At 48.2% G+C, this 26,681-nt stretch overlaps 1 protein-coding gene across 1 annotated transcript in view; it reads left to right on the forward strand.

The window, feature by feature from the left end:
- The window catches only part of BAIAP2L2 (BAR/IMD domain containing adaptor protein 2 like 2), a 216,787-nt gene that overhangs the window by 149,850 nt on the left and 40,256 nt on the right, over window positions 1-26,681 (forward strand). Inside the window, exons 5-7 of the mRNA XM_063941534.1 lie at window positions 3,153-3,224; window positions 12,626-12,742; window positions 22,054-22,200. Of these exons, the coding sequence (XP_063797604.1) occupies window positions 3,153-3,224; window positions 12,626-12,742; window positions 22,054-22,200 (336 nt within the window). The remainder of the gene's footprint in view (window positions 1-3,152; window positions 3,225-12,625; window positions 12,743-22,053; window positions 22,201-26,681) is intronic.

Raw genomic sequence — 26,681 nt, forward strand, 5'->3', positions numbered from 1 at the left:
CCTTCAAAGAGACGGCATACAAGATCTACTATCGTTGGTACTATACCCCTGATAAACTCAATACATTTTTCCCGTCTTCCTCCCCAAACTGTTAGAGGAATTGTGGATGTAGAGGCACTATGCTCCATATATGGTGGACCTGCCCAATCATTGTTCCCTTCTGGAACCTAGTCCATTCCCTCCTGAACTCCCTTCTGGAATCTCCCGTGCTGAAAGATCCCTGGATCTTCTTGCTGTGTTATCCTCCTCCGGTCCTTGATAAATTCTCCAAAATATTGACCACGCACATTCTAACTGTGGTGAAGTCGCTGATTGCTCTCAATTGGAAGAATCATTCTCCCCCTTCTCTTAAAGCCAAAATTTGGCATATCGCATCAATGGAGCGGATTACATATTACCTCCATGATCGGGGTCACGCTTTTGAGCAGGTATGGGCTCCCTGGCTCCTTGTAGAGCGTAGATCACCGCCCCCTCCCTCCTCTTCTTGACTCATGGGCGGCTACTACTACTTCTTCTCCATCTCTTCTCATTTACTAGTTCTCAATGTGCCTACTGATATCTGATTGCACCGTGGTTACCCCCTTTTCCCCCCACCCCCCTTATCTATCCCTCTTCCCCCCTCCCCCGCTACATTTGATATTTTATTACCAATGTTTCCTTTTGACTGTTCTTGTTCATTCCAAAAAATTATGGTTTTTGTTGGACATTGGTTTCTTTTGACCGTTTTTCTTTTTCTTCAGTGTGTTGCTTAACCACTATGTTTGACCATACAGAAATAAAGAATAAAAAAAAAAAAAAGTTGGCACACTAAAAGAAACTTTTGGGTGTTATTTTGTGTTTTAAAAAAATGTCCCCCCAAATTTGTTGAAATATGTTCGCTCGCCACGCTTCGGGCGCAGTGAGTCGCTCCGCTCAACTTCACTCGCCATAAGGTTACTAATTGCGATAGTTTGTGACATGGATAGTCAGTTTGATGAAATGCATTCGCTCGCCATGCTTCGGGCTCGATAGCACCCTCCGCTCCACTTCGCTCGCCGCAAGGTTACTAAAGCTAATAGTTTGTGACATGGATAGTAAATGCAGCAAAAGTTGTAAAAATGTTTTTAAAACAAAAACAAAAATGTGTAGACCTTTTGACCCTGTCGACCTTTTGACCCTGTCAATATTTTGACTGCCGACCTTTTGACCCTGTCGACCTTGATAGTCAACTTTTTGACCATGTCAACCTTTTGACCCTGTCGACGTAATACATGTCAACCATTAGTGGTCGACCTATTGACTGTAGACCTTTTTATTGTAGATCTACAGACCGGATACCATTTTAGCTACAGGAGCAGTTTCACTTATTCCTGCTCTGAAATCACTAGTAAAGGGGCCTAGCGTACGCACCTCAGTGAGTCCCCCGCTTCACCCTGTCCCGCCCCCGCACTCTGTCCTCTCTCTATGGGGTCTATTCATGAAGCAATGAAAAGTGTGGTCCATGCTCATGGCACCCAATCAGCTGCTCTGTATAATTTTATTATATGCAAATTATAAATGTTACTTCAATGCTGATTGGTCGCCATGGGCAACTTCTCCACTGGCTCACTTCCCCACACTTTTCACTGCTTCATGAATAGACCCGTATGTGCTGCTCCGAACCCACTAACTGCTGCTCTGTTCTGCTCCCCATCTTTCCCTTCTCCATCCTGCACCATACTTACCCCATTCTAGCTAGGTCTGTCCCATCTCCCTAGCAGTGGGAGCTGGTGGACAGGGGCACGCATCCCAGCAACCACTGCGCTCTGGGATGTCCAGGAGATTTGGAAAGAGAGGTAGAGGTGAGAGGTATGGTGCAGAGAATCACATTATTGTGGTACCGCCTCCCACTGTGGAATGCATTTATTTGTGGTATTGGGGAGGGGGACTGGGCTACGATGACTGTTAATATGCGATTGCACTATTCTCTCGGGAGTCTTGGAAAGATTCCTGAAACTCAGGAGAAATTCAGGAGAGTGGGCAAGTATGTATTAATGCACAAAATAGAAAGATTCTACTAGAGAGAGTAACTTACACAATAACATTGCAGCATATACTGTATGTTGCAGATCTTGCGTTTTGGCAGAGTCAGCATCCTGCAGGAATTTGGGATAGCACATATTTAGGTCTCAAGCTGTAAACCTCCCCACCATTTTCTAAAGCTGGGTACACACTGGAGCAATGTTGGGCCGATTTGCCATTTTGTAACGACAAATCTCCTACATCGCTCAGTGGGACTAATTCTGAGTTGATCGCAGCAGCAAATTTGTTAGCAGTTGGGCAAAACCATGTGCACTGCAGGAGGGGCAGATATAACATGTGCAGAGAGAGTTATATTTGGGTGAGGTGTATTCAAACTAAAATCTAAATTGCAGTGTAAAAAAAAAGCAGCCAGTATTTACCCTGCACAGAAACAAAATAACCCACCCAAATCTAACTCTCTCTGTAAATGTTATATCTGCCCCCCCCCCCCCCCCCCCCTGCAGTGCACATGGTTTTGCCCAATTGCTAACAAACTTGCTGCTGCAATCAACTCAGAATTACCCCCAGTGTGTACTGGTGATTGCGCGCTTCCGCGGTCACTAGTGTGTTGCACATCAATAATAGCAATATCACTAGCAACCTTGTTTATGCTAATGGAGGACGGAACATGCTTATTCCATCCATCATTAAACTTGTACCAGTGTGTACACTCAATCAGGGCTCAAGGAAATTTGTTCCAATGTGGAAATAAACGCCCGTCTCTCCAGTGTGTAAACAGCTTAACACAGATTGTACCTGTCACCATTAATGAACATAAACGCAAATTACCTTGAATCTATCCTCCGTCTTTGCCAGAGGCACTGCATGCAGATGAGTAGAACTAGACACATGGCAAAAACCAGTGTAGCATTGGGAGAGAAACTGAAAATAAGTTGTGCATGGTCCTGTCTTAAAATACAGCTTATTAAGCAAATGTGTATTTCATATTTGAAAGGATACTGAATTAGGGAAGTAAAATACACAAAAAATATTCCTTAAACTGTGTAGTACCCATGATATCTAAAAGTCAGTCAAAGTCAACATTTTCAGCTCGATTTTTAAGTAGTAATTCAAATTGTATTGATTCAAAATAAGTAAATTCTGTGTTCTAGTTTCAGACATTACATGGTGAGATTGTGCAGCAAATGGACAAGAACACAAAGCTGGACATGCAATTTATACGTGTAAGTAAAAAATGATTCCTGTATTCAGAGGCGGAACTACCGCCAGTGCAACCAGTGCGTTGCACTGGGGCCCGCCTCTGTCCAGGGACTCAAAGCATGTAATGAGTCAAACTGTGCGCTGCGGGCAACCGCTGCCCGCAGCGCACAGCCGCCCGGAGAGGAGAGGAGCAGCGGTACGGGGGAAGGAGGAGGAGGGAGGTGGAGGAGGGAGCCGCAGCAGCGCTTTGTTACTGGTGGAGGCGCTGCTGCTGCTGCCCCTCTGCTTCCCTATAGGCTGTCTTCCTAGAACAGCCTATAGTGAAGCAGAGGGGCAGCAGCAGCAGCGCCTCCACCAATAACACAGCGCTGCTGCGGCTCCCTCCTCCACCTCCCTCCTCCTCCTTCTCTACTGCCCGGGAATCGTCAAGCTGCACCGAGGAGCCTGAGCCAGCGGAGAGGGTAAGTATAATTCTTCTTTCTTTCTTTCTTTCTTTCTTTCTTTCTTTCTTTCTTTCTTTCTTTCTTTCTTTCTTTCTTTCTTTCTTTCTTGGGACTGCCTGCCGCTATGTGTAAAAATGGGGAATCTGACTGCCGCTATGTGTAAAAATGGGGAATCTGCCTGCCGCAATGTGTAAAAAGGGGGAATCTGCCTGCTGCAATGTGTAAAAATGGGGAATCTGCTTGCCGCTATGTGTAAAAATGGGGAATCTGCCTGCCGCAATGTGTAAAAAGTAGTGATGAGCGGGTTCGGTTCCTCGGAATCCGAACCCCCCCGAACTTCACCCTTTTTACACGGGCCCGAGGCAGACTCGGTTAACTCGAGCGCGCCCGAACGTCATCATCCCGCTGTCGGATTCTCGCGAGATTCGGATTCTATATAAGGAGCCGCGCGTCGTCGCCATTTTTCACTCGTGCATTGGAAATGATAGTGAGAGGACGTGGCTGGCGTCCTCTCACTTTGTTTCTGGGGGCTGCAGTGCAAATATCTTTATTCTGGGGACCAGCAGTATTAAAAACGCTCCATATCTGTGCTCAGTGTGCTGCATATATCTGTGCTCACACTGCTTTATTGTGGGGACTGGGGACCAGCAGTATTATATAGGAGGAGTACAGTGCAGAGTTTTGCTGACCAGTGACCACCAGTATACGTTGTCTGCCTGCAAAACGCTCCATATCTGTGCTCAGTGTGCTGCATATATCTGTGCTCACACTGCTTTATTGTGGGGACTGGGGACCAGCAGTATTATATAAGAGGAGTGCAGTGCAGAGTTTTGCTGACCAGTGACCACCAGTATACGTTGTCTGCCTGAAAAACGCTCCATATCTGTGCTCGGGTGTCGTACGGTATGCCGGCGCTCGGGCTCCCGGCGCCCAACATACCAGCGCTGGGAGCCCGACCGCCGGCATACCGACAGCGTGGCGAGCGCAAAGGAGCCCCTTGCGGGCTCGCTGCACTCGCCACGCTGCGGGCACGGTGGCGCGCTACGCGCGCCACACTATTTTATTCTCCCTCCAGGGGGGTCGTGGACCCCCATAAGGGAGAATAGTTGTCGGTATGCCGGGTGTCGGGATTCCGGCGCCGGTATACTGTGCGCCGGGATCCCGACATTCGGCATACAGAAGACCACCCCTGTGCTCAGTGTGCTGCATATATCTGTGCTCACACTGCTTTATTGTGGGGACAGGGGACCAGCAGTATTATATAGGAGGAGTACAGTGTAGAGTTTTGCTGACCAGTGACCACCAGTATTATACGTTCTCTGCCTGAAAAACGCTCCATTTCTGTGCTCAGTGTGCTGCATATATCTGCATACCTCCCAACTGTCCCGATTTTCGCGGGACAGTCCCGTTTTTTGGGGACTGTCCCGCTGTCCCACCCGCGGGCCGCAGTGTCCCGCGGTGGGGGGGGTCAGTTGGGAGGCTCTGTCTCTCGCTGCCCTGCTTAGCAGAGCAGCGGTGAATAGACGCTGTGCGCATGCGCACAGCGTCTATTCAGTGCAGACAGAGGGAGAGGAGGCATGCCAGCAGCTCACAGAGCGCTGGGCATGCCCCCTCAGTGACGAAAACGGGGGCGTGACTCGCGATCGCGGGTCCTCCCGCGAAGCCACGCCCCCTTTTCGTAGGCCACGCCCCCTTTTCGGGAGCGCGCGCGCGGCTTCGCCGCGCGAGTGTCCCGCTGCCCCGGGTAGGAAAGTTGGGAGGTATGTATCTGTGCTCACACTGCTTTATTGTGGGGACTGGGGACCAGCAGTATTATATAGGAGGAGTACAGTGCAGAGTTTTGCTGACCAGTGACCACCAGTATTATACGTTCTCTGCCTGAAAAACGCTCCATATCTGTGCTGGATTGTAGTATATAGTAGGAGTACAGTGCATAATTTTGCTGACCACCAGTATATAATATATAGCAGTACGGTACAGTAGGCCACTGCTCTACCTACCTCTGTGTCGTTAAGTATACTATCCATCCATACCTGTGGTGCATTTCAGTTTTGCACAGTTTGCTGACCACCAGTATATAATATATAGCAGTACGGTACAGTAGGCCACTGCTCTACCTACCTCTGTGTTGTCAAGTATACTATGCATCCATACCTGTGTGTGGTGCATTTCAGTTGTGTGCAGTATATATAGTAGTAGGCCATTGCTATTGATACTGGCATATAATTCCACACATTAAAAAATGGAGAACAAAAATGTGGAAGGTAAAATAGGGAAAGATCAAGATCATACTTGCCTACCTGACCCTCTCCATGAGGGAGAAAATGCTCTGTTCCTGGACTTTCCTAGTAATGTATGATTGCCATCACCTGTGGTGAGCTAGTTAATTGATAAGAAAGGTGTTTCACCACAGGTGATGGCAATCATACATTACCAGGAAAGTCCAGGAACAGAGCATTTTCTCCCTCATGGGGAGGGTCAGGTAGGCAAGTATGATCAAGATCCACTTCCACCTCGTGCTGAAGCTGCTGCCACTAGTCATGGCCGAGACGATTAAATGCCATCAACGTTGTCTGCCAAGGCCGATGCCCAATGTCATAGTAGAGAGCATGTAAAATCCAAAACACAAAAGTTCAGTAAAATTACCTAAAAATCAAAATTAAAAGCGTCTGAGGAGAAGCGTAAACTTGCCAATATGCCATTTACGACACGGAGTGGCAAGGAACGGCTGAGGCCCTGGCCTATGTTCATGGCTAGTGGTTCAGCTTCACATGAGGATGGAAGCACTCATCCTCTCGCTAGAAAAATGAAAAGACTTAAGCTGGCAAAAGCACAGCAAAGAACTGTGCGTTCTTCTAAATCACAAATCCCCAAGGAGAGTCCAATTGTGTCGGGTGCGATGCCTGACCTTCCCAACACTGGACGGGAAGAGGTGGCACCTTCCACCATTTGCACGCCCCCTGCAAGTGCTGGAAGGAGCACCCGCAGTCCAGTTCCTGATAGTCAAATTGAAGATGTCACTGTTGAAGTACACCAGGATGAGGATATGGGTGTTGCTGGCGCTGAGGAGGAAATTGACAAGGAGGATTCTGATGGTGAGGTGGTTTGTTTAAGTCAGGCACCCGGGGAGACACCTGTTGTCTGTGGGACGAATATGGCCATTGACATGCCTGGTCAAATTACAAAAAAAATTACCTCTTCGGTGTGGAATTATTTTATGCGGACAACAGGTGTCAAGCCGTGTGTTGCCTTTGTCAAGCTGTAATAAGTAGGGGTAAGGACGTTAACCACCTCGGAACATCCTCCCTTATACGTCACCTGCAGCGCATTCATCATAAGTCATTGACAAGTTCAAAAACTTTGGATGACAGCGGAAGCAGTCCACTGACCACTAAATCCCTTCCTCTTGTAACCAAGCTCCTGCAAACCACACCACCAACTCCCTCAGTGTCAATTTCCTCCTTACACAGGAAAGCCAATAGTCCTGCAGGCCATGTCACTGTCAAGTCTGACGAGTCCTCTCCTGCCTGGGATTCCTCCGATGCATCCTTGAGTGTAACGCCTCCTGCTGCTGGCGCTGCTGTTGTTGTTGCTGGGAGTCGATCGTCATCCCAGAGGGGAAGTCGGAAGACCACTTGTACTACTTCCAGTAAGCAATTGACTGTCCAACAGTCCTTTGCGAGGAAGATGAAATATCACAGCAGTCATCCTGCTGCAAAGCAGATAACTCAGGCCTTGGCAGCCTGGGCGGTGAGAAACGTGTTTCCGTTATCCACCGTTAATTCACAGGCAACTACAGACTTGATTGAGGTACTGTGTCCCTGGTACCAAATACCATCTAGGTTCCATTTCTCTAGGCAGGCGATACCGAAAATGTACACAGACCTCAGAAAAAGAGTCACCAGTGTCCTAAAAAATGCAGTTGTACCCAATGTCCACTTAACCACGGACATGTGGACGAGTGGAGCAGGGCAGACTCAGGACTATATGACTGTGACAGCCCACTGGGTAGATGTATTGCCTCCCGCAGCAAGAACAGCAGTGGCGGCACCAGTAGCAGCATCTCGCAAACACCAACTCGTTCCTAGGCAGGCTATGCTTTGTATCACCGCTTTCCATAAGAGGCACACAGCTGACAACCTCTTACAGAAACTGAGGAACATCATCGCAGAAAGGCTTACCCCAAATGGACTCTCCTGGGGATTTGTGACATCGGACAACGCCAGCAATATTGTGCGTGCATTACATCTGGGCAAATACCAGCACGTCCCATATTTTGCACATACATTGAATTTGGTGGTGCAGAATTATTTAAAAAACGACAGGGGCATGCAAGAGATGCTGTAGGTGGCCCTAAGAATTGCGGGCCACTTTCGGCATTCAGCCACCGCGTGCCGAAGACTGGAGCATCAGTAAACAGTCCTGAACCTGCCCTGCCATCATCTGAAGCAAATGGTGATAACGAGGTGGAATTCAACCCTCTATATGCTTCAGAGGATGGAGGAGCAGCAAAAGGCCATTCAAGCCTATACATCTGCCTACGATATAGACAAAGGAGGGGGAATGCACCTGACTCAAGCGCAGTGGAGAATGATTTCAACGTTGTGCAAGGTTCTGCAACCCTTTGAACTTGCCACACGTGAAGTCAGTTCAGACACTGCCAGCCTGAGTCAGGTCATTCCCCTCATCAGGCTTTTGCAGAAGAAGCTGGAGACATTGAAGGAGGAGCTAAAACAGAGCGATTCCGTTAGGAATGTGGGACTTGTGGATGGAGCCCTTAATTCGCTTAACCAGGATTCACAGGTGGTCAATCTGTTGAAATCAGAGCACTACATTTTGGCCACCGTGCTCGATCCTAGATTTAAAACCTACGTTGGATCTCTCTTTCCGGCAGACACAAGTCTGCAGAGGTTCAAAGACCTGCTGGTGAGAAAATTGTCAAGTCAAGCGGAACGTGACCCGTCAACAGCTCCTCCTTCACATTCTCCCGCAACTGGGGGAGCGAGGAAAAGGCTAAGAATTCCGAGCCCACCCGCTGGCGGTGATGCAGGGCAGTCTGGAGCGAGTGCTGACATCTGGTCCGGACTGAAGGACCTGCCAACGATTACTGACATGTCGTCAACTGTCACTGCATATGATTCTCTCACCATTGAAAGAATGGTGGAGGATTATATGAGTGACCGCATCCAAGTAGGCACGTCAGACAGTCCGTACGTATACTGGCTGGAAAAAGAGGCAATTTGGAGGCCCTTGCAGAAACTGGCTTTATTTTACCTAAGTTGCCCACCCTCCAGTGTGTACTCCGAAAGAGTGTTTAGTGCAGCCGCTCACCTTGTCAGCAATCGGCGTACGAGGTTACTTCCAGAAAATGTGGAGAAGATGATGTTCATCAAAATGAATTATAATCAATTCCTCCGTGGAGACATTCACCAGCAATTGCCTCCAAAAAGTACACAGGGACCTGAGATGGTGGATTCCAGTGGGGACGAATTAATAATCTGTGAGGAGTGGGATGTACACAGTGAAAGTGGTGAGGAATCTGACGATGAGGAGGAGGTGGACATCTTGCCTCTGTAGAGCCAGTTTGTGCAAGGAGAGATTGATTGCTTCTTTTTTTTTATGGGGGCCCAAACCAACCAGTCATTTCAGTCACAGTTGTGTGGCAGACCCTGTCGCTGAAATGATGGGTTTGTTAAAGTGTGCATGTCCTGTTTATACAACATAAGGGTTGGTGGGAGGGCCCAAGGACAATTCCATCTTGCACCTCTTTTTTTCTTTCATTTTTCTTTGCATCATGTGCTGTTTGGGGACTATTTTTTGAACTGCCATCCTGCCTGACACTGCAGTGCCACTCCTAGATGGGCCAGGTGTTTGTGTCGGCCACTTGTGTCGCTTAGCTTAGCCATCCAGCGACCTTGGTGCACCTCTTTTTTTCTTTGCATCATGTGCTGTTTGGGGACTATTTTTTTGAAGTGCCATCCTGTATGACACTGCAGTGCCACTCCTAGATGGGCCAGGTGTTTGTGTCGGCCACTTGGGTCGCTTAGCTTAGTCATCCAGCGACCTCGGTGCAAATTTTAGGACTAAAAATAATATTGTGAGGTGTGAGGTGTTCAGAATAGACTGAAAATGAGTGGAAATTATGGTTATTGAGGTTAATTATACTATGGGATCAAAATGACCCCCAAATTCTATGATTTAAGCTGTATTTGAGGGGTTTTTGTAAAAAAACACCCGAATCCAAAACACACCCGAATCCGACAAAAAATTTTCAGGGAGGTTTTGACAAAACGCGTCCGAATCCAAAACACGGCCGCGGAACCGAATCCAAAACCAAAACACAAAACCCGAAAAATGTCCCGTGCACATCACTAGTAAAAAGGGGGAATCTGCCTGCCGCAATGTAAAAATGGGGAATCTGCCTGCCGCTGTGTGTAAAAATGGGGAATCTGCCTGCCGCAATGTGTAAAAAGGGGGAATCTGCCTGCCGCAATGTGTAAAAAGGGTGAATCTGTCTGCCGTAATGTGTAAAAAGGGGGACGCTGTCTGCCGTAATGTGTAACAAGGGCACGCTGTCTGCCGTAATGTGTAAAAAGGGGACGCTGTCTACCGTTATTTGTAAAAAGTGTACGCTGTCTGCCGTAATGTGTAAAAAGGGGACGCTGTCTGCCGTAATGTGTAAAAAGGGGGACGCTGTCTGCCGTTATGTGTAAAAAGTGTACGCTGTCTGCCGCTATGTTTAACAAGGGCACGCTGTCTGCCGTTATGTGTAAAAAGTGTACGCTGTCTGCCGCTATGTGTAACAAGGGCACGCTGTCTGCCGTTATGTGTAAAAAGGGGACGCTGTCTGCCATTATGTGTATAAAGTGCACGCTGTCTGCCGTAATGTGTAAAAAGGGGGACGCTGTCTGCCGTAATGTGTAAAAAGGGGACGCTGTCTGCCGTAATGTGTAAAAAGAGGAATCTGTCCGCCGTAAGGTGTAAAATGGTCTCTACCTGTTGTAGTGGTGCTACTGTGCGGCGTAATTTGAATAATGGAGACTACTGTGCACCGTTTTATGAATTGGTATTATTTTGTGGCCACACCCCTTTCCCACGAAGCCACGCCACTATGTATTTTTGCGCGCGCCTAAGGCGCGCACTGCCCCTGTTTTGCATGCAGGGGTGGGGCTCCGATGCCGTTTCTTGCACACAGTGCTAAAATGTCTAGTTACGGCATTGTTGCTAGGTATCCATTTCTCTGGCCCTGAGCAGGTCCCCCTCACCAGATCCTCTCCAGGGGGAGGGGGTGGACTTAGATGGGGGGGAAGGGGGGCAAAGCATTTTGCAGCACCTGGGCCCACCGCTCGCTAGTTCCGCCACTGCCTGTATTCTAATATATTCCCAGGGCCGGTGCAAGGTCTCTATGCACCCTAGGCAAATCTCCAGCCTAGCACCCCCTAACCTGCAAACCCCCCCACCTTTCGGCGGGGAGATGCAGGTGGCCACTAGGTGGACTAGAGTATATTGCATTATTATACATATACAGAAAGAAGAAACAACACTCATGGACTTTTAAAGTGAAAAAGTATATTTTCGGGACTTTGTTCACAATATACAGTACTTTTACCTTCAAATCCTTGCGTGATGACCGTACTTTTTGCCTATGTATACATGCTAGCTGGCAGGTTGGCAATTGTATTGGACTCTGAGGCCAATTTATCTATCTATCTATCTATCTATCTATCTATCTATCTATCTATCTATCTTCTATCTATCTATCTATCTATCTATCTATCTATCTATCTATCTATCTATCTATCTATCTATCTATCCTGTATACACTGCATCTGTATATGGGGTCTGGTGGGATATTTAATTGTATGTGTATACATACATACAGTATCATATACATATATTTGTATGGTCCTTATAGCATACCTCCCAACTGTCCCGATTTTCGCGGGACAGTCCCGTTTTTTGGGGACTGTCCCCTGTCCCACCCGCGGGCCGCAGTGTCCCGCGGTGTGGGGAGGGGGGGCAGTTGGGAGGATCTGTCTCTCGCTGCCCTGCTTAGCAGAGCAGCGGTGAATAGACGCGGTGTGCATGCGCACAGCGTCTATTCATTGGAGACAGAGGGAGAGGGGGAATGCCAGCAGCTCACAGAGCGCTGGGCATGCCCCTTCAGTGATGAAAACAGCCACGCCCCCTTTTTGTAGGCCACGCCCTTTTTTCGGGAGCGCGCGTGGCTTCACCGCGCATGTGTCCCTCTTTACAAAAGGAAAAAGTTGGGAGGTATGCTTATTGTGTTCCATCCCCCCATCTGTAAGTTAATTACTGACCCCCCCCCCCCTCCTCCATATGTACTGTATTGTACCCCGCTGCCTGTGCTTGTTTCCCTATTATGCTGTTTACAAGTGCAAACCACCCACCAGGCTGTAAGATATGTACTGTCTGTGGTCCTGTAGAAATCCCCATGGGTTACTTATCTAACAGTTGTTTCCTTGTTTTCCCTCATAATTGGTATGGCTCCTCTTACAGGCAGCAGCAGCATTACAGCGACGCTGCATGCAGGTGCAGACATGTAGTCAGGTGCTGCTTGCTGCTAGAGAGTCGGGATCAGGAATATGAGGAGCGGCCGTGGGGGCGCCCCTTGGGGAGCTATAGTTACATCCGCCTCCTATGTGCCTTCATATGTCATGATGTTACACTTGTTAGCACGTAGGAAGCGCTGAGGCACTCTGTGGTACAGCTTGATAGCGACGGCAGCACCTGATTATACCCGAAGTAGCAGCCAGCACAGTGTAAGGAGGAGGCCGCACACAGAGTCATCCTTCAGTTTTTTGCTAGATGAATTTAGCGGTGCCCTCTAGGAGCTGGCGCCCCTAGGCAGCCGCCTAAAGCTGCCTAATGGTAGAGCCGGCCCTGTATATTCCTACTGTTTTCTCTAACTGAACCTGAGCCTACTCAATCTTATATTAACCTCCATTACTTCACAATAGGAAAGCCAAAACCGATATGAGAAGGAGTATCACCAGAAAGCGGCCACCCTTGATAAGTGCATGTCAGAGGCTTGGAGAATGGAGAGGCAAAGAGATCACAACCTGCAAAATATGAAGGTAAGGGCGATAGCCAGATCCCACCCCCACATAAAAAAAAAATCACATTACTGATGACTGAATATATCATGCTTCCCACATTCTGTTTTATATCGGTTCTGTTGTTTACTTCCCTTTGCCACCATAAACTGATGTAGATTATTAAACTGTATACGTCTCATTAAACCTGGAGAGATGACCTAATCAGGAAGTTTCTGCATGAGTGTCAACATTTGGGAACTGTGAAGGTAAAAGAGGATAACTAAATGGGGCTCAGTATACCCAACACACACTGTTTGTGGAGAGGCCATGTAATATAGTGGGTTTGTGGAGAGGCCATGTAATATAGTGGGTTTGAGGAGAGGCCATGTAATATAGTGGGTTTGAGGAGAGGCCATGTAATATAGTGGGTTTATGGAGAGGCCATGTAATATAGTGGGTTTGTGGAGAGGCCATGTAATATAGTGGGTTTGTGGAGAGGCTATGCTGCAATATAGTGGGTTTGTGGAGAGGCTATGCTGCAATATAGTGGGTTTGTGGAGAGGCCATGTAATATAGTGGGTTTGTGGAGAGGCCATGTAATATAGTGGGTTTGTGGAGAGGCCATGTAATATAGTGGGTTTGTGGAGAGGCCATGTAATATAGTGGGTTTGTGGAGAGGTCATGTAATATAGTGGGTTTGTGGAGAGGCCATGTAATATAGTGGGTTTGTGGAGAGGTCATGTAATATAGTGGGTTTGTGGAGAGGCCATGTAATATAGTGGGTTTGTGGAGAGGCCATGTAATATAGTGGGTTTGTGGAGAGGCCATGTAATATAGTGGGTTTGTGGAGAGGCCATATAATACAGTGGGTTTGTGGAGAGGTCATGTAATATAGTGGGTTTGTGGAGAGGTCATGTAATATAGTGGGTTTGTGGAGAGGCCATGTAATATAGTGGGTTTGTGGAGAGGTCATGTAATATAGTGAGTTTTGCTTGAGCATGAATAAGTAGTAAGAATGTATAGACGCTCTGCACAGCATAGATTGATATAATCGGTATGCGGTCTATAGATCTACAGTGTCTAGGTAGACAGTCAAAAGGTTGATATCAAATGGTCGCTATGCATTAGGTTGACATGGTGGTCAAAAGGTCAACATGGGCATTAGGTTGACAGTGCTTATGGTCGACAGGTACAAAAGATCGACAGGTTCACATGGTCAACACACATATGGTCGACATGAGTTTTGTTTTTTACTTTTTTTAAATTTTTCATACCATCGACGTGGGCTATGATTAGGAATAGTAACATTGCCCGAAGAATGGCGAGCAAAGCGAGCGGATGTGGTACACTAACTAGAGTTCCACGTGTTTTCACATCAAAAACGACACCAACTTTTTTTGTTTTAAATGTTGTGTCTACATTTCTCTAACGTCTTAGTGGATGCTGGGGACTCCGTAAGGACCATGGAGAATAGACGGGCTCCGCAGGAGACAGGGCACTTTAAGAAAGAATTTGGATACTGGTGTGCTCTGGCTCCTCCCTCTATGTCCCTCCTCCAGACCTCAGTTTGAATCTGTGCCCGGACGAGCTGGGTGCTACTTAGTGAGCTCTCCTGAGCTTGCTATAAGAAAGTATTTTGTTAGGTTTTTTTATTTTCAGAGAGATCTGCTGGCAACAGACTCTCTGCATCGTGGGACTGAGGGGAGAGAAGCAGCCCTACTCACTGAAGATAGGTCCTGCTTCTTAGGCTACTGGACACCATTAGCTCCAGAGGGATCGTACACAGGATCGCACCCTTTGTCGTCCGATCCCGAAGCCGCGCCGCCGTCCCCCTCGCAGAGCCGGAAGACAGAAGCCGGGTGAAAGAAGCAAGAAGACTTCAAAATCGGCGGCAGAAGACTCCAGTCTTCAAACTGAGGTAGCGCACAGCACTGCAGCTGTGCGCCATTGCTCCCGCATTAAACCCACATACTCCGGTCACTGTAGGGTGCAAGGCGCGGGGGGGGGGGGGGGCGCCCTGGGCAGCAATTAGGACCTCTTGGCAAAATGTTGGGCATATATACAGTTGGGCAATGTATATATGCATGAGCCTCCGCCATAATATTACACAGAAACGCGGGACAGAAGCCCGCCGCTGAGGGGGCGGGGCTTCTTCCTCAGCACTCACCATCGCCATTTTCTCTCCACAGCTCCGCTGAGAGGAAGCTCCCCAGGCTCTCCCCTGCAGATTCACGGTAGAAGAGGGTAAAAAGAGAGGGGGGGGGCACATAAATTAGGCGCAAAAACATTATATACAGCAGCTACTGGGTTAACACTAAGTTACTGTGTGATTCCTGGGACATATAGCGCTGGGGTGTGTGCTGGCATACTCTCTCTCTGTCTCTCCAAAAGGCCTTGTGGGGGAACTGTCTTCGAAAAGAGCATCCCCTGTGTGTGTGTGGTGTGTCGGTACGCTTGTGTCGACATGTTTGACGAGGAAGGCTATGTGGTAGCAGAGCGGGAGCAAATGAATGTGGGGTCGCCGCCGACGGCGCCAACACCTGATTGGATGGATATGTGGAAGGTTTTAAATGATAATGTTAATTCCTTGCATAAAAGGTTGGATAAAGCTGTAACCTTAGGACAGTCGGGGTCTCAGCCCATGCCTGATCCTATGTCGCTGAGGCCGTCAGGGTCTCAGAAGCGCCCACTATCCCAAAATTGTTGACACAGATATCGACACGGATTCTGACTCCAGTGTCGATGGCGATGATGCAAAGTTACCGCCTAAATTGGCTAAAGCCATCCGTTATATGATTATAGCAATAAAGGATGTGTTGCACATCACAGAGGAAACCCCAGTCCCTGACAAGAGGGTTCATATGTATGGGGAAAAAAGGCAGGTGGTGACCTTTCCCCCTTCACATGAGCTAAATGAGTTATGTGAAAAGGCTTGGGAATCTCCAGATAAAAAACTGCAGATTTCCAAACGGATGCTTATGGCGTATCCCTTCCCGCCAACGGACAGGTTACGCTGGGAATCTTCCCCTAGGGTGGACAAAGCTCTCACACGCTTATCCAAGAGGGTAGCCCTGCCGTCACAGGATACGGCCACCCTAAAAGATGCTGCGGATAGAAAGCAAGAGGGTACCCTGAAGTCCATTTATATACATTCAGGTACCTTACTAAGGCCGGCAATTGCATCGGCCTGGGTGTGTAGTGCTGTAGCAGCATGGACGGATACCTAATCTGAGGAACTTGATACCTTGGACAAGGATACTATATTAATGACCCTGGGGCATATAAAAGACGCTGTCCTATATATGAGAGATGCTCAAAGAGACATTAGCCTTCTGGGCTCTAGAATAAATGCAATGTCGATTTCTGCCAGAAGGGTCCTGTGGACTCTGCAATGGACAGGCGATGCCGACTCAAAAAGGCACATGGAGGTTTTACCTTACAAGGGTGAGGAGTTGTTTGGGGAGGGTCTCTCGGACCTGGTCTCCACAGCTACTGCTGGAAAGTCAAATTTTTTGCCATTTGAGAGCACCGTATTACCAAATGCAGTCCTTTCGATCACAAAAAGGCAAGAAAGTCCGAGGTGCGTCCTTTCTTGCCAGAGGCAGGGGCAGAGGAAAGAAGCTGCACAACACAGCTAGTTCCCAGGAACAGAAGTCCTCCCCGGCTTCCACTAAATCCACCGCATGATGCTGGGGCTCCACAGGCGGAGCTTGACCCGGTGGGGGCGCGTCTCCGAAATTTCAGCCACAAGTGGGTTCACTCCCAGGTGGATCCCTGGGCACTAGAGATTGTGTCTCAGGGATACAAGCTGGAATTCGAAGAGATGCCCCCTCACCGATACCTCAAATCGGCCCTGCCAGCTTCCCCCTTAGAGAGGGAAATAGTGTTAGCTGCAATTCACAAATTGTATCTTCAACAGGTGGTGGTCAAAGTTCCCCTCCTTCAACGAGGAAAGGGTTATTATTCGACCATGTTTGTGGTACCGAAACCAGACGGTTCGGTCAGACCCATATTGAATTTAAAATCCCTGAACATATACCTGAAAAGGTTCAAGTTCAAGATGGAATCGCTCAGAGCGGTCATCGCAAGCCTGGAAGGGGGGGATTTTATGGTGTCTCTGAACATAAAGGATGCATACCTTCATATCCCCATTTATCCACCTCATCAGGCGTACCTCAGATTTGTGGTACAGGATTGTCATTACCAATTCCAGACGTTGCCGTTTGGTCTCTCCACGGCATCGAGAATATTTACCAAGGTAATGGCGGAAATGATGGTGCTCCTGCGAAAGCAAGGGGTCACAATTAACCCATACTTGGACGATCTCCTCATAAAGGCGAGGTCCAGAGAGCAGTTGCTGATCAGCGTAGCACGCTCTCGGGAAGTGTTACAACAGCACGACTGGATTCTAAATATTCCAAAGTCGCAGTTGATTCCTACGACTCGTCTGCCCTTCCTGGGCATGATTCTGGACACAGACCAGAAGAGGGTTTATCTCCCGATGGAGAAAGCTCAGGAGCTTATGACACTGGTCAGAGACCTATTAAAACCAAAACTGGTGTCGGTGCATCACTGCACGCGAGTCCTGGGAAAGATGGTGGCATCATACGAGGCCATTCCCTTCGGCAGGTTCCATGCGAGGACCTTTCAATGGGATCTGTTGGACAAGTGGTCCGGATCACATCTACAGATGCATCGGCTGATCACCCTATCCCCCAGGGCCAGGGTGTCTCTCCTGTGGTGGCTGCAGAGTGCTCACCTTCTCGAGGGCCGCAGATTCGGCATTCAGGACTGGGTCCTGGTGACCACGGATGCAAGCCTCCGAGGGTGGGGGGCAGTCACACAGGGAAGAAATTTCCAAGGGCTGTGGTCAAGTCAGGAGACTTGCCTTCACATCAATATCCTGGAACTAAGGGCCATATACAACGCCCTAAGTCAAGCGGAGACCCTGCTTCACGACCAATTGGTGCTGATTCAGTCAGACAACATCACCGCAGTGGCTCATGTAAACCGCCAAGGCGGCACAAGGAGCAGGGTGGCGATGGCGGAAGCCACCAGAATTCTTCGCTGGGCAGAGAATCACGTAAGAGCACTGTCAGCAGTGTTCATTCCGGGAGTGGACAACTGGGAAGCAGACTTCCTCAGCAGGCACGACCTCCACCCGGGAGAGTGGGGACTTCATCAAGAAGTCTTCACGCAGATTGCAAGTCGGTGGGAACTGCCACAGAGGTATTGCGCCAGGTCAAGAGACCCTCAGGCAATAGCTGTAGACGCACTAGTGACACCGTGGGTGTTCCAGTCGGTTTATGTATTTCCTCCTCTTCCTCTCATACCCAAGGTGCTGAGAATCATAAGAAAAAGAGGAGTGAGAACAATACTCATTGTTCCGGATTGGCCAAGAAGGACTTGGTATCCAGATCTGCAAGAAATGCTCACAGAGGACCCATGGCCTCTGCCTCTAAGACAGGACTTGTTGCAACAGGGGCCCTGTCTGTTCCAAGACTTACCGCGGCTGCGTTTGACGGCATGGCGGTTGAACGCCGGATCCTAGCAGAAAAAGGCATTCCGGTTGAGGTTATTCCTACGCTGATAAAGGCTAGGAAGGACATGACGGCTAAACATTATCACCGTATATGGCGAAAATATGTTGCTTGGTGTGAGGCCAGGAATGCCCCTACGGAGGAATTCCAGCTGGGCCGTTTCCTTCACTTCCTACAGTCGGGAGTGACTTTGGGCCTGAAATTGGGTTCCATTAAGGTCCAGATTTCGGCCCTATCCATTTTCTTTCAAAAAGAACTGGCTTCTCTACCTGAAGTTCAGACGTTTGTAAAGGGAGTGCTGCATATTCAGCCCCCTTTTGTGCCTCCAGTGGCGCCTTGGGATCTTAACGTGGTGTTGAGTTTCCTGAAGTCTCACTGGTTTGAGCCACTCAAAACGGTGGAGTTAAAATTTCTCACGTGGAAGGTGGTCATGCTATTAGCCTTGGCTTCAGCTAGGCGTGTGTCAGAATTAGCGGCTTTGTCACATAAAAGCCCCTATCTGGTTTTCCATATGGACAGGGCAGAATTGCGAACCCGTCCACAATTTCTGCCAAAAGTGGTGTCATCTTTTCATATGAACCAACCTATTGTGGTGCCTGTGGCTACTCGTGACTTGGAGGATTCCGAGTTACTAGATGTGGTCAGGGCTTTGAAGGTTTATGTAGCCAGAACGGCTAGGGTCAGGAAAACTGAGTCGCTGTTTATCCTGTATGCATCCAACAAGCTGGGTGCTCCTGCTTCAAAGCAAACTATTGCTCGCTGGATCTGTAACACGATTCAGCAGGCTCATTCTGCGGCTGGATTGCCGCTTCCAAAATCAGTAAAAGCCCACTCCACAAGGAAGGTGGGCTCTTCTTGGGCGGCTGCCCGAGGGGTCTCGGCATTACAGCTTTGCAGAGCAGCTACTTGGTCAGGTTCGAACACTTTTGCAAAGTTTTACAAGTTTGATACCCTGGCTGAGGAGGACCTTGTGTTTGCTCATTCGGTGCTGCAGAGTCATCCGCACTCTCCCGCCCGTTTGGGAGCTTTGGTATAATCCCCATGGTCCTTACGGAGTCCCCAGCATCCACTAGGACGTTAGAGAAAATAAGATTTTACTTACCGGTAAATTTATTTCTCGTAGTCCGTAGTGGATGCTGGGCGCCCGTCCCAAGTGCGGACTTCTTCTGCAATACTTGTATATAGTTATTGCTTAAATAAGGGTTATGTTGTGGTTGCATCAGGGTTGATCTGATGCTCCGTTGTTGTTCATACTGTTAACTGGGTAAGTTTATCACAAGTTATACGGTGTGATTGGTGTGACTGGTATATGTTTTGCCCTGGATTCCAAAATCCTTTCCTTGTACTGTCAGCTCTTCCAGGCACAGTTTCTCTAACTGAGGTCTGGAGGAGGGACATAGAGGGAGGAGCCAGAGCACACCAGTATCCAAATTCATTCTTAAAGTGCCATGTCTTCTGCGGAGCCCGTCTATTCCCCATGGTCCTTACGGAGTCCCCAGCATCCACTAGGAATTCGAGAAATAGATTTACCGGTAAGTAAAATCTTATTTTTTTTTGTGTCAACCTTTTGTCGTGTTGACCTTTTGTTCCTGTTGACCTTCCCTACTGTCTAAGTTTTTCATGTCGATTGGGAATAGTTACCTAAGCTCGAAGCGCGCGAGCCATGACAGGGGACGCAGTGCACTAGTTGGGGGTTCCACATGCTCAGCTGGCAAAAACGACACTGAAAGAATAGAGACCTTTTGTATATGTCGACCTTTTCCAGTGTCGAACTTCCATATGTCAACCTAATGACCATGTCAACCTTTTGTCCATGTCAACCTTTTCACTGTCGACCATACAGTGTCGACCTAATGATTCTTCTTGTAGATCTATTGAACTGCAATCGATATAATCATAACCTCTTATATCCCCTTCCTTAACTTGTTCGATCACTAGTGCATTTCCCCCCACCATATCCAACCCATTCCCTGCTCCATATTGTTGTCACAGTATGGTTACTGCACTATTTATTTAATCTATGGGGCCTATATATCAATCTTATTTGTCTCTTAAATCATGTGGAAACAGCATGAGTTACCCAAAACTTTAAAGTGTAAAAAAGGAGCGCTGAAATGTATAAGAAAGCATTAATACCTGTAGGGAAAAAATTGATGGGTTAAAAAAAATCAATGTTTTACAGCCCAAGGGGTGTGCAGTGGTTTTGACAAAAAGAAAAACCTGACTGTCTATCACTCCCTACTGCTGCCTATCTTTCCTTTGTTGTTTGCGGTGCCTCTCCGTCTGGCTGGTTCCCGTGCGGTCTCCTCCCTCTCTCGCCCGTCGGTGCGGTGGAGGTGACGTAATGGAGTGCAGGATCCAGTCTCCTTAGTGCTAACCAACGTATTTTGGGCTACTGGGCCCATTGTTGAGGATCCTCGACAAAGGGCCCAATATCCTGAAACGCATTTGTTTAGCGTTAGTCAGGTTTTTCTTTTTGACAAAACCACTGCACACCCCTTTCAATACAGTACTGGCCGCCGGCAATTACAGGGAACCTGGGGAGAAGAAGATCAGGGCCCTTATTCCGAGTTGTTCGCTCGCTAGCCACTTTTCGCAGCAGTGCACACGCCAAGCCGCTGCCCTCTGGGAGTGTATCTTTTACACTTTACTATTACAATTATTTATAGGAGCTGATTACATATTCACAAGCGCGGGCATCACTAATTTAAAGTTACCCAAAACTTTGTCTAATACAGTATTTCAGTAGAATGCTACAAAATATGTGTAGTTGTTTTTCTTTTATTTTCCCTAATGGAGTAAAAGTGCATCTGAGGTCACAAGACACTCCCGAAGGGCCCTGTATTGCCATCAGTATAGATCTAATGTATACTGAATGTAATAGAAAACTGACATATACTAATAACTCCATTTTGCCTAAATCGGGTCTCCATGCCTTAGCACAGATTGTCTGACCATAAGGAAATGGTAGCATGACAGGTTCAGGACAGTTCCAACAAGGCAACTTACATGATCCCTTAGGCAGAGTGGCTAGATGCACCAAACAGAGGGGCCCATTTATCAAGAATTGCATTTGCAATGTGATTTGAGTGAGATATTAGAGACCAGAATCGCATTGCAGGACGCAAGTCTTTTAGCGGGATGTATCATTGTACACATGCAGGGCAGAGACTCTGAAAGAAGGCGATCCTGCGATGTGCTCAGTGTGGTGCCACGGCTTCTGCATATGTGCAGTCCTGCTGACCACGCATGCGGGGCAGCCCTTACTGGAGAGGGTTCGGGGGGAGTTTGCGAAAGTTTACCCTATAGGCTACAGCGGGCTAATGCCATCTTTAGATGGCGGTAGCTGTGGAGGCCAATCTCCAGAATGCATCGCATTCCAGAGCTTGGTAAATCTGGCAGAATCACATCCCCCATAGAATCCTATGGTGGTTACAGCTGCAGGTGAAAATGGAGGGATTGCAGCAGGTATCAGAGATATCTGCTGCAATCCCTCAGCAATACAGTCGGGGGATACTAAGTATTTGCGGGTCCTCCCCGAAAAAGGGTGTTTTCAACGAATAAGCCGCAAATATATATTGATAAATGGGCCCCAGAGAGAGGATCACATTTTTGCTGATGATGCTTCCAACACTGGGGCTTGCGTTAAACTGTACATTGCAATTGGCTTTACTGTGACCATATTTGTATCATTTTATTTCACTTCTGAACATACAAGTATTATAGTCTCTGTCTAATTCTTGTTTCTCCAAGTACTGTATATGTGGATTTAATCTGTCCCCTTTTCTTCTATGGGTCCTGCGCCTACAGGAGAGAGTAAACACACTGCATTTAGACATGCTTTCCTTTGCCCGGGAGAGTCAGCGAGCAGCAGAGCTAGAGGAGAAGCGAAGGTACAGGTTCCTGGCAGAGAGACACTGGCTGCTATGTAGCTCCTTCCTGCAATACCACAACCGTGTAAGTGATCCTGACTACTGGGTGTATTTGAAAACCAAGCTGCTATTTTATTAAATTTTGGACATACTAATTGAACGGTCATTTTAGTATTATTATTACTATTATTATTATTGTGATAGTTTATTTATATAACACCACCAATTGTACAATTTTTTTCAGTATCAAATCAGAAATGTATTTGTATAACCTAAATCTGTAACAAGCAGGCAACTTAGTGCAGAAAGCATCTTAAGGGGGGTACTCACGGAGCGATCGCTGCTTAAAATCTAAGCAATCGCTATCACTGGTGCTAGATTGGCCTGCAGGCCAGTCTAGCAGGTCACTCACTTCACCCGCTGGGTGAAATGAGCGCCCCCCCCTCCCCGTCTCCCCCCGCATGCTCAGCACACATCGTGCTGTGCTGAGCGGGGGGAGAGATGTGTGCTGAGCGAACCACTCATTTGGAGTTATGTAACGGACTATTTTTTTTATGTGCGTACTTCCCTATCAACATTTTTGCATGTCTTATACCGCATTCAGATCGCAAATGCCGGATCCCACCCGGTAAAAGAAACGTGTCCTTACCGGGTGGGATCCGGCATTTGCTCCCCTCTGCTGGCTTTCTGACCCAGCAGGGGCGGGGGTGGAGGCGGCGCTGGGAGATGAGCTCATTTCCTGCGCCGCCTCTCCCTATGATGTGAATGGGAACCATGTCGCATCGACGCGGCTCCCATTCACACTGCACCTGACCCGGTATTCAACCCGGGTATAATCCTTCTTTTATACCGGGTTGAATTACCGGGTCAGACGACCCGCTAATTCTTGGAAAGTGCTTTCACATCGCACACTGACCCGTGTCTACACGGCAATATGCCGTGTCGATACCGGGTTATTTGTGCGATGTGAAAGGGGTATAACACTTGTCGCCCCCTTACGCCTGTAGAGGGGAAGTGGAGCCAGGCCAGTGTAAAGCTGGACATACTGTACCTTAGAACGACTTGCAAACTAGCGATTACTAGCGATTTCCCTTGAACTTCCTGGCAATCCCGGGCTCATGAAATAGGGGCTGATTCAGAAATGGACACAGCCTCGCATCTGTATCTGGTCTGCGCACACGCACCGGCCACAGTGCGCGACCCTTCTCCTTGCTGCCACATCCTGGAAGGCTGCGCAGGCAGGGAGTCAACCTTAAAATGATGCGTCCGCAATGAAATTGCAAACTCATCATGATGCGGCACCACACACATGCTGGGTGGCCTTGCCCTGTGCTGTTCGGCCCCCAGCATGTGAGGAGATGGATCTCTGAATAATCCTCACAGTCAGTAGCGAATTTCCCATTAGGCACATGAGGCATGTGCCTAGGGGCGGCACTTGTTTGGGGGGCGGCACTTGATGCTTGTGTTGGTGCTCTCAGCCCAAAAAGTACCAGTAACTGCAAAATATTTCCACTGTACTGTACCATATGCCAGCTACAGGCGCCCCCACCCATAAATCCGCCTCTGCCGACAGTGCATACACATAAGATAGATCTTTAAGATCTTGCTGAAGAGTGGCCACATCCAGGAGCATGCTGTTGTTAACGATGGCTTTAGATCTTAAGTGCAGCAGGTAAGGTTTGAAGAAACTACTAACGCCCAGCGGGACCGCACAACGGATCAGTATCATTTGTGAAAACAGCACGATTTGCATAATTCGAAACGATTTATTGTTCTTATATGTGGAAATCGTGCAATCATACCTAACATTGTTCTAATGTATGGCCAGCCTAAACTGTATACTCTAAGGGTGTGTTCATATTAGCAGCGATCAGGTCTGAATTACCCCCCAAGTACACTGGCGGAAGATATTCATGATTTATCCATAGAAGCAGGGGCGGATTTAGGGGTAAGGGTGACCCTAAGCACAATCAGTGGTGCAAGTAAAAAATTTTTTTTAGTGGTACTCTTCAGCGCGCGTGCCAAAAAATATGGGTGTGGCCACATGCCACACGGGTTGTGGCCAATGAAAATGGGGGCGTGATACACATATGAGGGGCCAGCTGCACATATGACCCCAATAGTGGCAGATACAAATATGCCCCCACAGTGCCAGATATGCTCCCACAGTGCCAGATACACATATGCCCCCACAGTGCCAGACACACATATGCCCCCACAGTGCCAGATATTCCCCCACCGTGCCAGATACACATATGCCCCCAGCAGTGCCAGATATGCTCCTACAGTGCCCGATATGCCCCCACAGTGCCAAATATGCTCCCATAGTGCCAGATACAAATATGCCCCCACAGTGCCAAATACACATATGCTCCCAGTGCCAGATACACATATGCTCCCACAGTTCCAGTTCCAGATACACATATGCTCCCACTGTGCCAGATACACAAATGCCCCATAGTACCAGATACATAAATGCCCCATAGTGCCAGATACACAAATGCCCCCACAGTGCCAGATATACAAATTCCCCGACATTGCCAGATACAGAAATGCCCCACAGTGCCAGATACACAAATGCACCCACAGTGCCAGATACACTGCCTCTCCAGAGAGGATCAATTTCTTCGGAGGTTCCCTGTTCATATAGCTAATAAAAGACTCATTCACTCGCAGTATCTGTTCAATGGAGAGTGGCACTGAATGTATGCCCAGAACTTCTCGGGAGTGCTGGGCATGTTCTTTGGTGCGTACAAATGTCCTAATCTCCACTTATATCAAGTTGGAAGGTATGCTGTATGGCATACCAGTAAGAATTTTTCTCTTACGTCCTAGAGGATACTTGGGGGGTCATTCCGAGTTGATCGCTCGCTAGCAGTTTTTAGCAGCCGTGCAAGCGCTAAGCCGCAGCCCTCTGGGAGTGTATCTTAGCTTAGCAGAAGTGCGAAGGTAAGGATCGCAGAGCGGCTACAAAAAAAAACTGTGCAGTTTCAGAGTAGCTCCAGACCTACTCAGCGCTTGCGATCACTTCAGACTGTTCAGTTCCTGTTTTGACGTCACAAACATGCGCTGTGTTAGCCCAGCCACGCCTGCGTTTTTCCTGGCACACCTGCGTTTTTTCGAGCACTCCCTGAAAACGGTCAGTTGCCACCCAGAAACGCCCGCTTCATGTCAATCACTCTGCGGCCAGCAGTGCGACTGAAAAGCTTCGCTAGACCTTGTGTAAAAATACTTTGCCCATTGTGAAAGTACGTCGCGCTTTTGCACTGCGCCGCATACGCATGCGCAGAAGTGACTTTTTGCATCATCGCTGAGCAGCAAACATTTTTAACTAGCGATCAACTCGGTATGACCCCCTTAGTACCATGGGGGTATAGACGGGTCCACTAGGAGCCATGGGCATTTTAAGAATTTGATAGTGTGGGCTTTCTCCTCCCTCTATGCCCCTCCTACCAGACTCAGTTTAGAAACTGTGCCCGGAGGAGCCGGTCACGCTTAGGGAAGCTCCTGAAGAGTTTTCTGCATTTATTTTTCTATTTGTTATTTTCAGGCAGGTCTGGTTGGCACCAGACTGCCTGCTTCATGGGACTTAGGGGGGGAACAGCCCAACCTCCCATAGGGTTAATGGTCCTGTTCCCCACTGACAGGACACTAAGCTCCTGAGGGAACTATTCGCAAACCCAACCACGGCGAGCGTACATTCCAACAGCACGCCATCACCCCTAACAGAGCCAGATGTGAGAAGAGTGGTGAGTAGAAAGCCGGCGTCCCGGTTAGCGGGTCGCCGGCGGTGATGGCGGCATAAGGGTATGGAGATGCAGCGCTGACAGGCAGGCTGCGGATCCAGGTTTCAGAGGCATACTATGTGTGTTCCGCTGTGAGGGGCGAGCTGAAGTCTTAAAATACAAAATACCCACACTGGCAGCAGCTTACAGGGGTTCTAACCCAATGTAACGCACATTATAAACCTCAGTCAGTATAAAAAAACCTGGAAGACCACGTGCCATTAAGGGGGCGGGGACTTCACTATGAGCGGATCCAGTGGCTCACCAGCGCCATTTTCCCTCTACAGCTCTCACTGTGCAGACTGCTAAAGAAGCGCAGCTCCTCCACAAGGACTCCAGATTACCTCAGCAGTACCAGGGGATCATAGCAAGGGGGGAAGCAGTATAAGAGTACTGATACCCTATTAAGGGTACTTAATCTGCGAACCAGCTAGGCTTAAGCTTTAGCAGAAGAGTGCTGTGTGGCTGGCTCCATCCTACTCTGTATCTCCCTAGAAGGGCTCTGTGTGGGTTAACTGGGCTTAACCTTTTTTCTCTTGTGTGTGTGTGTACCTCACATTACAATGTCGAAGGAGTGTGTTTCATGCACGGCAGAGTGTTTTTCTTCCCCAGGGGGATCACTACAATGTACTCAGGATAGTACACATTCTCAGGCTAGTGGATCCGAACCAGCATGGTTGGATTCTCTAAAAGGGATGATCTCGAATATTTCTAATAAATGATCCCAGAATGAGAGACACAATACTTAAGTCTGTGAATGACCTGATGACTAGAAATTCAG

Source organism: Pseudophryne corroboree, chromosome 9 (genome assembly GCF_028390025.1).
Source record: "Pseudophryne corroboree isolate aPseCor3 chromosome 9, aPseCor3.hap2, whole genome shotgun sequence".
NCBI classification, from domain to species: Eukaryota; Metazoa; Chordata; class Amphibia; order Anura; family Myobatrachidae; genus Pseudophryne; species Pseudophryne corroboree.